This window comes from Sipha flava, unplaced genomic scaffold (genome assembly GCF_003268045.1).
Source record: "Sipha flava isolate LNK unplaced genomic scaffold, YSA_version1 73_pilon_pilon, whole genome shotgun sequence".
In the NCBI taxonomy this organism is placed as follows: domain Eukaryota; kingdom Metazoa; phylum Arthropoda; class Insecta; order Hemiptera; family Aphididae; genus Sipha; species Sipha flava.
In genome coordinates this window covers 441096-453705 of record NW_020273613.1, presented here as the reverse complement: position 1 = coordinate 453705, position 12610 = coordinate 441096, and the positions used below count along the sequence as shown (strand labels likewise).

At 31.0% G+C, this 12610-nt stretch overlaps 2 protein-coding genes across 2 annotated transcripts; one reads left to right on the top strand and one right to left on the bottom strand.

Moving 5' to 3' along the window:
- Positions 1-253: 253 nt before the first annotated feature.
- LOC112692435 (trimethylguanosine synthase-like) lies at positions 254-3275 on the bottom strand. Its single transcript, XM_025567115.1, has 8 exons — positions 3092-3275; positions 2420-2994; positions 1892-1973; positions 1681-1815; positions 794-1050; positions 633-728; positions 456-516; positions 254-363 (listed from the first exon to the last, which is right to left on the bottom strand). The coding sequence occupies exons 2-8, from the start codon at positions 2714-2716 to the stop codon at positions 254-256; spliced, it is 1038 nt and encodes a 345-aa protein (XP_025422900.1). The 5' UTR covers positions 2717-2994; positions 3092-3275.
- A 2680-nt stretch (positions 3276-5955) lies between these two features.
- On the top strand, positions 5956-6485 carry LOC112692377. The gene is made up of 2 exons (XM_025567034.1): positions 5956-6296; positions 6370-6485. Exons 1-2 carry the CDS (start codon positions 5961-5963, stop codon positions 6409-6411), a joined length of 378 nt encoding a protein of 125 aa, XP_025422819.1. The 5' UTR covers positions 5956-5960; the 3' UTR covers positions 6412-6485.
- The last annotated feature ends 6125 nt before the right edge of the window (positions 6486-12610 follow it).

The window sequence follows — 12610 nt, the reverse complement described above, 5'->3', positions numbered from 1 at the left end:
AGAACACATACATGCAATTGGCTAAGTAAATATATTATATTGATCTAATTGTGATTAGTTCAAGTCACTGTAGAGTATAGGCTGTGAACAAAAAAATTATATAAAATAAAAATATTGTATAATGAGCCAAATTTTGCGTCGATTCTATGTCCTTATCTATACAATTTATCATTGATTAGAATTTATAAATAGTATTTACTATCAGATATCAATTGTATTATATTCTTTCGATTTTTTTTTGAGGAATCGTCTATCAGTTGAGACTATTGTTCTTCACGAATTCTTCGACGTTTTTGAGATAATCGTCGTATGCAAAAAGATTATTACCTCTTATCCAATGCACACGACGATTAACTGATACACCTATGGAAATCAAAAATAATGTTATAATTGGTATCAAGATCTTCCGTAAACACAATGTTATCTATATACATCGTACATTTTTTACAACTTACCGTCGGAAAACACGAGCACTTTCTTCTGTGTTCTCTCTACGTTTCTGTTATTTGTATTAATCTAAAACACATTATTAACATACAAAATAAACTTACAAGTGTGAATTGGATAATGGACGGATGATTATAGTTATGCCTAATTATTGTAAACGTTTAATGATATCAAAAAATACGTACTCCGGGACCAAGAAAAGCCAAAATAGAATTCGGCTCCCTGTCGATACATATCTTCTCCGTATTAATATAATATTTAATATTTTCTAATTGGTACAGCTGTAAAAAAAAAAAAAAAAAACATACGGATATTGATGCTCTCATAACAGGATATATGGACTTACATCTGCCACTTCTTGGTCCTTCATTAACTTTAATAAAACTTTTGGCGCCACCCTACTTGCCAAATCGGTTAACTTCTGCATTTTATCTTTCGTCATGTTGGCTGGTGGTGACGTGACGATGCCGTCTGCCTTCTGCAGCGAGTGTGCATTTTCAAAGAAGTCACCCACTAGGAAAATGATTCGGTCCTCGACCCCATAGATACAAGCGTTGTTTCGGGCGAACGCGATTTTGACCGGGTCACTGTCCATCGCAATGACTGTACAAAGAACGAGAACCGTTACGCGTCCAATGTTAGTATACATGACGATATAATACAATACTAAAGGCCTCGTCAAACAGAGCGCGTTATTAACGTCGCGTTTTTAATGCTATCGCAGATGTTATCCTCGTGACACAGAAACCAAGAAGCGTCGTATTTTAGAATGGTTCTTAATACCTAGTCGATATTGTTCGTTATATTATATTTTATCGTATTGTTCGTACGTTTTCGAGGTGTGGTTTGTATTGAAAATACGTACGCTAGTTCAGACGAAGAAAAACTTTTACTTTTATGCGCATTAACCGAAAGTCAACAAAAGAGGAAGCGAATTATTTTTTTATTAACATTTATTTATACTCGTATAAGTAAGTATTCGTAAGTATTCCTTCTTTCACCATTATCTGAACGCCAAAAATAACGCACTACCATGCGTGATTTTGTGATTTTGTACGTCATGTTCTAGTACTGCGTTAATTACGCCTACAACATTATTATTTCACATCCAATATGACTTGGAATTGAATACTACGCGAAGGTAATAACGTTAATAACGTTTTCAGTTTGTCAGAGCCATACCATGTTAAATAATATGACAATAATTGTATTTTTATGATGTGAGCAATATACCTTTGCGACAAACCATGGCCAGTTGGATCGCGATCGCACCGGAACCGCAAAACGGGTCTATGACAGTACCCAGTGACTTACACCGGGAAGCCATAAGTTTTGCCAAAACTTCTGGAGGCCCGGAGTAAAGAGTCACTGTAAACATCGTAAAATTATGAAAACACAAACGGAGTCGATACTATAACTAAAGACGTTCGTCTGTCTAACATACCTGGGTCTGCTATGATACCGTCGTTAAATTTTGAAAATTGTGAAAACCGATTTTCCCACAATTTGTAGGTAACGTTCAATTCCTGGGAATAGTATGTCGTGATTAGTAAACATTGGAGAGTTCATGCATATAATTATGTATATATTAGATAACATCCTATTGATTAGTATCGTGTTATATGTATTTGTTCATTTGATGTTACACTATTAGCGACCGTTTTATCGTAATCGACTGTTGCAAACGGTCAGCGGCAAATTATTTTACTGCCCTCAAGTTCACAAGGTATTGAAATGATAACGTTTTTTTTTTTTTCAAATCCACTCAAATATTCATGTGTGCGATTGTGGGAAACAAACTTAGGTCCCGACAAATGAAAAGCGTAAATGTTAATGTTCTACAACTACACTGCGTACTAAAACGAGTCGTATCGCGTACGTGAAAAATATGCAGAATCCGGAAGGGGGCAAATGGCTCATTTGCGTTGAACATGACCGTAAATAATTATTGGTAATGTAGTTTTGCACTCACTTTTGCACGATTTTCTTCCATTTTAGGAAGAACGTACGGAACGATTTCGTCTTCGTCGTCTAAATGTATCGATGCGGAATGCGTCTCCTCATTAGATTCGTTGACGTGGGACGCGACTTCCCCGGCGGACGGGTAAGTTTGGGTGAACACGTCAACGAACGTAACGCAAGAGTTTCCGCACGCGAAGTCGTGGTTGGCCGCTGGAATGGTGACGGACACGGGGTTCGTTTGTGAACCGCAATCCTTAAAGGCTGCGGGACTGGGAGCCGATCGACCACCGACGTTATTATGAGACATTGGGTCGTCTCGCGGTTCTGTCGGTCCGGCACAGCAACCATGATGCGCAAAACCTTTACGGGCTAATACGGGAAAAGTACGAGCGAGATACGTTAAGAAACCTCGAACGGAGATCGAAAGTTGTCGTAGCGAAAATAGAACCTCAACCGTACTCACCTTGGTCTTTTGTCAGCCAGACCAGGAACTGTGGCCATCCACAGATGAAACAAAATGCCATCAAATGTAATCGCTCGTCGCTCCTGTCCAACTCTTGAGCAGGAGCACTACGGCGATTGGAACTGAAAAAATACATAAATATCATGCATCTCACGCGCGCCGACGCGTTATTGTTGAACCGCACGATGTGTTAAGATAATCTCGTATAGATTCGTTTACCTGATTATCAATCCCATTTTGTTGATATTAGTTGACGATGATGATATTAACGATGAGTTAACACTTGAGATACCTAGACGTAAAATTAGGACAAAAAATTGTTGTCACGCAAGGCAATGTCGAATGTTATTGAAACCATTTATTCAACAGTTATAACTAATTTGCAATATATTTGCCGGGTAACGTTTAAAGTAGGTTACGTAATTCATATCATAAGTGGCCAGTGCAGAAAAAATACGTAACTTGAAATCAGATTTATTAGTTTAATAATAATAAATAAAATGTTATTCTTTCGGACTGGATATACGAATCAAACTCCGTCATTTAATTCTTCCTAAAAATATTTTACCTCTTACAGATACCAAGTTTTTTTTACGTCCATTACCCTACCCCCCCCCCCCACATCGAGAAATGTGAGATTTTTTTCATGATTATAATTAGTACGTAATTTGTATGAAATTGTACGACTATTTTCAAAATTTTTACGGAGCTCGTTCACTGAAAAAAAATTCGTTTTTCGCGGGAGGGCCTGGAATAACGTTATTCCAGCCCCTCCCACCAGTATAAATACATGTTTTACAAAAATTTATTTTGCGAATAATTAGTACGTAATTTGTATGAATTTGTATGAACAACCATTTTACCACTTTTATTAATTAGCAAAGTGTTATATTAATAAAATTAAAAATATTTTCAGAAGAATTCTGTATGTTTAAAATCTTTTACATCATTATATTCATAATCGTATAATAATTATTTATATAAAGGCATATTGAAAACACACTATTTCTATTTTAAACTTATATTTGTTAGATAACAATGGCGTGGGATAAAAATAGTAATTATTTTTATTTTCTTAAGAAATATCCGATAATATGTATTTTACTCGTATTTATAATATACTTGTATATTACATATAATATTATATAAACTAAATAGATAAATCCTGTTCGTTAGCAATATTCACCTGAGTATTATTTGAAGAAATCTGACAAATGTCTTGTATATACTCTTCTTTTAATCCTATAGCTTTTTTATATTATGACGATCACTATACGCGAACAAATGTATTGCATTTTTGCTAACACGGCCAGTGTCCGCAATAACCGGGTGTGCTGCGTGTGTCAAACACACGGGCCTATGACCTTATAATAGGACCCAATGCTAATGTTTTAAAAATATGTAGAAAACAAGAAAATTCAAAATTTAAAATAGTTTGGTTACAAATACGGTACGGTTTCCCAGTAGAGCCCGGAAGTGGTTGAAGGCATTCATTTTACTTACACACGGGTAGTGGCGTAGAAAGACTCACTAGCGCCTCTGGCAAACTTAGAAAAAAAAACGCTTTTTAACCAATTAAAATTTGATGTTATAATTTTTCTTTATTAGTAATTATTACAGTGTTTAAACTTTTAAAATTTGCTTTTCTCCCTTTATGACTAGCGAATTCATCGATAATTTCTTCATATGAAGTTTTTTATTTAAATGCTCTTGTTATGTATGTATTGTATATATTAATATTTTCATAATTTCATCATTAAATTCAAATGTAGTCTGTACAAATAGGCAACATCTACGTATTTCAAAAAGTATAATAGAAAAATTTCGATTTAATTGTAGGATAAAAATACGACTTACGCACAATTTTGCGCCCCTTTGCAACTTTCGCCCCTGGTGTAGGCACAGTTCGCCATACCCTTGTTACGCCACTATACACGGGCCCAAGTAAGTGTAATTGCGGCACTGAATACGGCCATCCAGATATATACTAATATCATTTCAAATATCTTTTGATGCAACAACAATTTATAATACATCAAAGAAAACAAAGTATTGATAAATAGCTAAAAGCGTTTAATAGTATTTCACACGCCGAGGTGTATAATATATTCTTATATTTATATATATATTCCTACTATATTATAATACATATTATATACTCATAATATTAGCTCATATATTGCATATTACATATTTTATTATAAAAGGTCCCCATAACAACATACATAAGTTGCGACTCGGTATTTCTCAGGTACATACTTAAGTTACGGTGTTCTTGTCATGTATTCGTTAATTGCATAATTAATAATTAATATAATATGACGTATTACAATTTTTTTTTTATTATTATTGTTTCTTAATTTTAAATAAAAAAGTGTTAGTACAAACAGCAATATTTTTAATGGGGAGGAAAATATTGGTTGTAAATTATTAATATAAATTTTAATATAAGAATACCCAGGATGCAATTTCCATATGTACAAAAAATGTACGGGACACAATTTAGTATACCCAAAATTACTTACGTGACTCAATTTACATCAAAAAGGTACATTGGAACGTAACTTATAGTCACCAAGAAATATAACAAAAATCAGATTTTATCTCATAAAATATTAGTCGTAAATTTTTATAGTTAAAAATACATAAAAATTGATCTAATATTTAAGACATGAAAATTGGATAAAAAAATTTTCTTAAGATTTTCTTTGTCATAAAAAAAAAAATTATAACGGAAAGTTGTAAAAAGATTATATTAGCTTCAACATATGAAATGTTTTCTTCCAGCCATTTTTAATAATAAAGCTAATAAATTATTAAGATATTTAATAAAATTATATTTCTATTAAAAAATTATGTCTCAAAAAAGAAATCAAAATTAAATTTTTGTACAAATACTGCACTCTAATTCACAGTTCACATGATAAACACAACACCGAAGAGCTAAATGACTAAAATGAACTGTTATTAATTTATATCATATACGAGTATATTATAAATATGAGTAAAATACATACTATCGGATATTTTTAAATAAAATAAAAATAATTACTATTTATATCACATGCCATTGTTATCTAACTTATAGATGTTTAAAATAGAAATAGGTAGTATGTTTGCAGTATGCCTTAGTATAAATGAAATAATGATGTTGGAATTTTCAACTATTATTGAATCAATCATTTGTTCAAATAAAAATTGTCAGAAATGTCCATCGGTAATTGAACGTCCTAAAGCTACATTACATATGAAACTACCAACGGTCAAATCCAAGAATTGCATCAATTTATTAATAAACGTCTTTCCGTGGAGAAACTTGCATGTTTGCACAATAAAAACGATTCATCAAACTGCACTGGATTTCAGAATATTGAATCGAACATTTCGCCAGTACTTATTTTCATTGAAATTCTGTTTTGGAAAGGTTTGATTATCTTTTTAATAACTTAAGTACTTATCGTAGGTCAACATTTTGAATATATTTAATATTTTTTCAGGTGAAAACGTTGAACACAGCAATGATGCAGGATATGCATTAGATTTAAAACTATGTGATAATCCAAAAGGCATATCTCTTAATGAAAAGTCGTATGAACTTCGCGGAGTAACACATTTTCACAGTAATATATGTTTATATATAAATTAATATATTAATATATATATTATTATATTTATATATATATAAATTAATATAAATTAAAATAAATAAATAAAAATAATTAATAAATGTAATATATATATATTCACAGTATAAATGGTTGTACAAATTCATACAAATTACGTACCAATTATAAGCATTAAAAAAAATCACACATTTCTGGATGGGGGGGCCATCCACGTCCATGGTAATGGACGTGTTTTTTTTGTTCAGGTCAGTATGCACCACATGCATTTTAATTAAATTAACCTTTTCTAGAAAACGATTAAGATTAAATAGAGTAATGTAGTATTATTCAGATATCTGTTTCGGTAGAAAATCATTCCACTAAAATAATATTTTTGTTTGTACTGTTACAAACATGATTTTAAAAATGCGAGCTGTCCATATACAAGATTCGTTTTTATTTTCATGGGATATTTGTGTAATGCAATGTAAGTGTGAAAGTAAAGTGATTAACTCAAAATGAAAAAAAGAGGATAATTCAATTGTGTTAATTTTGGTATTATTCTCCGTAGTAATTTTTGACTAACCATAATGACTGGATCAGTGGCGCTGAACCCATACAAAAGGTGTGGTGACGGCCACACCTTATTTTGGAGGGGGGGTAATTGGAAAACATATTTTAATATTTTAATATTTAAGTTTTTGATAGGAAATAAATCTAAGAGCATTAGTATTTTACGTAATAGTATCTTAATTTTATATAACTTTAAATAATTAAGTTTAAAAGTCTCTGACTCGGTGACCTGCCTTATCTAAATCATTAAGAGAATCGTCGTTAATCAAGTAGGTAATATGGTTATATTAATTTGCATAATTTACTCATCGATATAAATTTTCAAATCAAAAAGTCGAACTTTGAACAATGAGTTCAATTAACAAACCTACAGCACTATCTCCCAATCATCAACAGCCTTCCAAAAATAACATGTAAGTTTCTTCAATAAAAATAATTACAATCAACGTTAGCCCAAATAATTAGCAAACAGTACCGATGAATTCACCTAATTTACTTAAACCAAAAATTAAAAAAAACAAATTTTCTTCCAAGTCAGAATCGTTTTTCGTCCTCGTCGAAAACGAAAAAATCAACGTAAATGAAGTTGAAATGCAATCCCAAGAAAACACCAACGTCCCAACGAAAATACCGTTTATATATATATATATATATATATATATATATATTTATAAAAGATAATTCCGACTCTTGAATTTTGTAAAAAAATCAAACCTCTAACTAAACTCGAAGCTAAAAGTTCTTCATCTGGTTTAAAATTGATGACGTATTCAATAAAGGCATACAGATAAACTATAACGATACTAGAAACAAATAATATGAACTTTCATACCTCTCAATCAAAAAAGGTTTCCGAGTTGTGATTCGCCACCTCCTTCATACTACACCAACCTATATGAAAGAACAAATTCATACTCTTGATTTCACCACTCGTTCAATTACAAATTGTTTCCAATACAAAATCAAAAATCCACTTCTCCTATTTTGTGTGGGCCTAGAGTCATCACCATCAAATCAAACCATTTACAAAGCCGATTCAATATGCTATACCAATATTAAAGTCGAAGTGCCACGTTCGAAAAAAAACCCAGTTCAATGTTTAAGATGTCAAAACTACGGTTATATCAGAACTTACTATCATCATATGCCTAAATGTGTAAAATGTGGTAATACACACCTGTCAAACGAATGTTAAAAAGACGTTAATTTCCCAGCAACGTGCGCTATTCGCAATGGGGCCCACCTAGCATCATACATAAGGTGTCCCAAATTTAAAAATATTCAAAAATATCGACTACTCACGAAAACCGACAGGTCAACACGTGTGTGAAGTTAACCCCCCCACTATAAAAAAAACTTTCCAAAATAGTTGTAACCTTATTTTCTTAATTTGTAACTATTTATAACCAAGTTTTTAGAATTTGTAACCTCATATTTTTCAAGCTACGGGTACTTTCTCAATGAGGGGCTAACTTCACGCAGCCCCCCAATTCAACGAAATCGTCCAAAACAAATTGTAACTATAACTATAAGTGTTCAGAATCCAAATATGTAAAACCACATCTATTATTTTATATAAAAATATCAGATTAAGTATATTAGATTTGTAAGCGTTTTAAAATTTAATTAATTTTTTTTCCCGAAATTAACTTTTTAATTTATTTTTGTAAGGCTCTAACAGGTGTATATTTATATTAAAAAATAATTTTAATTAATAATTCTAATATTACAAAGAATTATTTACATTAATCTACTTAATAGTTTATTTTATACTATTGAATTTTAATGAATGTGAAGTGGCTTCTTATAATAAGTTACGAGTGGTAACAATTTATTTTATACGTTTATAATTTGAGTATGTTGTAATATATTTTTAATTTAAGATTTTAGCCTAATCAAATAAAAATAAAAGTGAAATTCTAGTTAATTAAGACATATATTCATTCTAGATTTTGTTTTTCTTAAATATAGATTTATTTTCTTCAACTTACGATCTATTCTAGACGAATTGATTGAACTGGGTGATATGATAAATTAAAAACTTAATTTTTTTATTCAGTTATCTTCTTTGGGAAAGCCATCGGTACTTAAAATTGATGAGGTTACAAATTCTAAAAATTTGGTTACAAATAGTAACCAACTGAGTTTTGTAATTCACAACTTGTTTTGGACGATTCCGTTGAATTGAAGGGGCCAGCCCCTCATTGAGAAATTTACAATTACTCGAAAGGGCCGAGGTTACAAATTCCAAAAAGTTGGTTACAAATAATTACAAATTGTGTTTTATAAGTTACAACTTATTTTGGACGATTCGGTTGAATTGGGGGGGGGGCAGCCCTTCATTGAGAAATTTACAATTACTCGGAAGGGCCGAGGTTACAAATTCTAAAAAGATGGTTACAAATAGTTACAAATTGAGTTTTATAAGTTACAATTTGTTTGGACGATTTCATTGAACTGGGGGGGGGGCCAGCCCCCCATAGGGAAATCGGTAACTACACGAAATTTAAGAGGTTACAAATTTCAAAAAGTTGGTTACAAATAGTTACAAATTGGGTTTTATAAGTTACAATTTGTTTTGGACGATTTCGTTGAATTGGGGGGGGGGGCTGCGTGAAGTTAGCTCCTCATTGAGAAAGTACCCGTAGCTTGAAAAATATGAGGTTACAAATTCTAAAAACTTGGTTACAAATAGTTACAAATTAAGAAAATAAGGTTACAACTATTTTGGAAAGTTTTTTTTTATAGTGGGGGGGCTAACTTCACACACGTCAGGTAAACTGAAACTTATGACACTACCACAACTTCAATCAAAATCAACACCATCCATGACAACAATTTCCTCCCCCCCACTTTGTCAATTCCAATGGAACACCTCTCAGTCTAACTCCAAACCATTCCCAAACACAATTTCTTACGAAAAAAAACCATACTATCGCCGAACCGTGCAACAATTCAAACACCGACTCCATTTCAACTCAATTAACTAATTTCCTAGTCCAATTTCAAATTTTAACACTCTTATCTCACTACTCACTAAAGTCATTGACTCATTACCAATAAAATAACTCACACACACTTAAATAATTCACCCCTATTATTCCTCCTTTGGAACACAAATGGCCTAAAAACCATTACCACGATCTGCACCTTTGCCTAAAATCCAGAGATAGAGATATTGCACTTATCACTGGAACACATCTTACACCCAACAAAACCCTATTCTTTCCAAATAACTCCACTATCTGAACTGACCAACCCGATGGCAGTGCTCTCGGTTGGCTTAGCAATATTTATAAAATACGTATTAATATTAAACAGAATTATTTTGTTACACGTAGAACATTAATGTACAAATTTGATAATATTTGAAAACTATAATGTCGACATTTTTGCGTAGGTTAATTATGTATTTAAACCGTTTATAGTTAATAGGTAATTCTTATACATGAGTATATCTAACTATTTTCTAAATTCAATCAATAGATCATACCAAAGTCGTCTTGGTAGTTGTTACTAAAATATGGTTAAGTTTGTAACAAAATATTTTAAATTTGATTACTATATTTTCCAAACTGATTTACATAAATAACAACAGTAAATTTAAAGTTGTATTTAAAATAATAGAATTTGTTGTTTTACCGTTTTAGTGTGAATAAATCGCTGACATACTATAAATCATCTATATTGTCTATTACACCTGGAAAAAATTCTTTACATAGGAATTTAGATCATTGCTGTTTAAAATTTTGCGGATTTATTTCTACGGTATCAAGTGAATGTCGACATTTCGAACCATGGTTTAATGTTGAAACTATAATGCGGTACTACTTAAAGATATATGATGATAAGCAGAGTCTGATTTACCAAATATATGGCCCAGGACAAAATAAAAAATTGGGCCTATAAATTATAATGTAAATAAAGAATAAATATATACAAATATAACCAATCAATACAAAGTTCATATATTCAATCAATTAATATTAACAACACAATCACTACCATTGTTGCTACATATTTCCTGCCCGGAAATTTATTTTTATTTTCTTCTTTCAATAATAATTATGTTATAGAAGTCGACTTAAATTCAAAACACTTATTTTGGGGTAATAACACTACCGACACCCGAGTTCCCAATCTACATAATTGTATAACTTATTTTAACCTAAGTACTCTATCACCCTTACACCTTTCCTATTAGCCTTCCCATCCAAACCGTAACCCCAACATACTTGACTTTTTCATTGTTAAATTATCTCCAAACATACAACACTCAATAGTAAATATAAACAAACTTTGCTCTGATTACACAGCTGTGGTACTCTCTTTAAATGAAATTACCTCAATCAACGACAAACCAAACTTAGGAAAAAGTCTCATCTCTAGGGCAAAGTTCAAACATATCATAGATGACAAAATAATACTAAAAATGCCACTAAAAAATACACTCGAAATCGACTTAGCAGCACTTAAATTAACTAATAACATTCAAAACTCAGTTTCAAATTCTTCATCTAACCCAAAAAAACCATATTAAATGTAGTAATATTCCAAAAATCCAAAAAGAAATTATAGTAAAAAAAAAAAAAAACTAGAGTCAAATGGCAAATAACTAGACATCCTCTAGATAAACTCTTACTAAACTCTACATCAAATTAATTAAAAAAATAATTTTATAAAATACACACTAAAAGCTATGAAAATAATACCACTAAACTACAATCAATCAACGGCTCCCTCTGGCGTAAAACGAAAAATATACTAAGACCTAAAATCCAAATTCCACCAATCAAACTACCCAAAAACAAGCTAGATCTATTTATAATATATATCCATGTATAAACTATCTGATAAAGATAAATTAAATTTATTTAAATTAAATTTGCCTCATCAGTGGTAGATACAAGGATGAGTAACAGGGACACGTGCCCCATGTGCCCCTCCCCAACTGTTTTTTACATAAAGTAAACACAAATTTAATTTAATTTTAAATAGGCAACTTGTTTTAATAATAAATGAATAACTATTAATTTGAATTTTATTTATACGATTATATTACTATATTATATTTTACAGTAAAAACACTATAAAAATAACCTATAAATACGAGCAAGCCAATTTTTTTTAATAAATTACAAATTAGATTCATACATAATAATATAAATTATAAATTTCGTATTTAATTTTTCTATGAATATTAATAATAAATAACATTATGTTACCAATAAAAATGTCAATTATCAACCGATAACAAACGACATACTTATAAGAGATAAAATAACTCAGTACGCAAAAATTGTACATCTCACGTCAGAATAACACGGCAATATTATTAATTTAAAAGAAAAAGGTATACAAAATTCTGTTACACAAGTAATTTTAATACACGGGTATATGAATTTTTAATACACGTGTATTAAGATACAAGTGTACAAGTATACTTTAAAAACACGTGTAATTAAATACTTGGGTATTCCTACATATTATTATTTAATGTTCGAACTACGTGTACACGTGTATATCAATACACGTACCAAATCGAGAGCCCTATTAACCC

What these genes read in the sequence shown, in the direction of transcription:
- LOC112692435 (XM_025567115.1), bottom strand. Translation starts at nt 2,716, where the DNA reads ATGTCTCATAATAACGTCGGTGGTCGATCGGCTCCCAGTCCCGCAGCC. An exon ending in TGGAAGAAAATCGTGCAAAA is followed by an intron (nt 1,974 to 2,419) that starts GTGAGTGCAAAA and finishes TACTATTCCCAG; the next exon opens with GAATTGAACGTTACCTACAA. An exon ending in CGGTATCATAGCAGACCCAG is followed by an intron (nt 1,816 to 1,891) that starts GTATGTTAGACA and finishes CGATGTTTACAG; the next exon opens with TGACTCTTTACTCCGGGCCT.
- LOC112692377 (XM_025567034.1), top strand. Translation starts at nt 5,961, where the DNA reads ATGTTTAAAATAGAAATAGGTAGTATGTTTGCAGTATGCCTTAGTATA. An exon ending in TGAAATTCTGTTTTGGAAAG is followed by an intron (nt 6,297 to 6,369) that starts GTTTGATTATCT and finishes ATATTTTTTCAG; the next exon opens with GTGAAAACGTTGAACACAGC.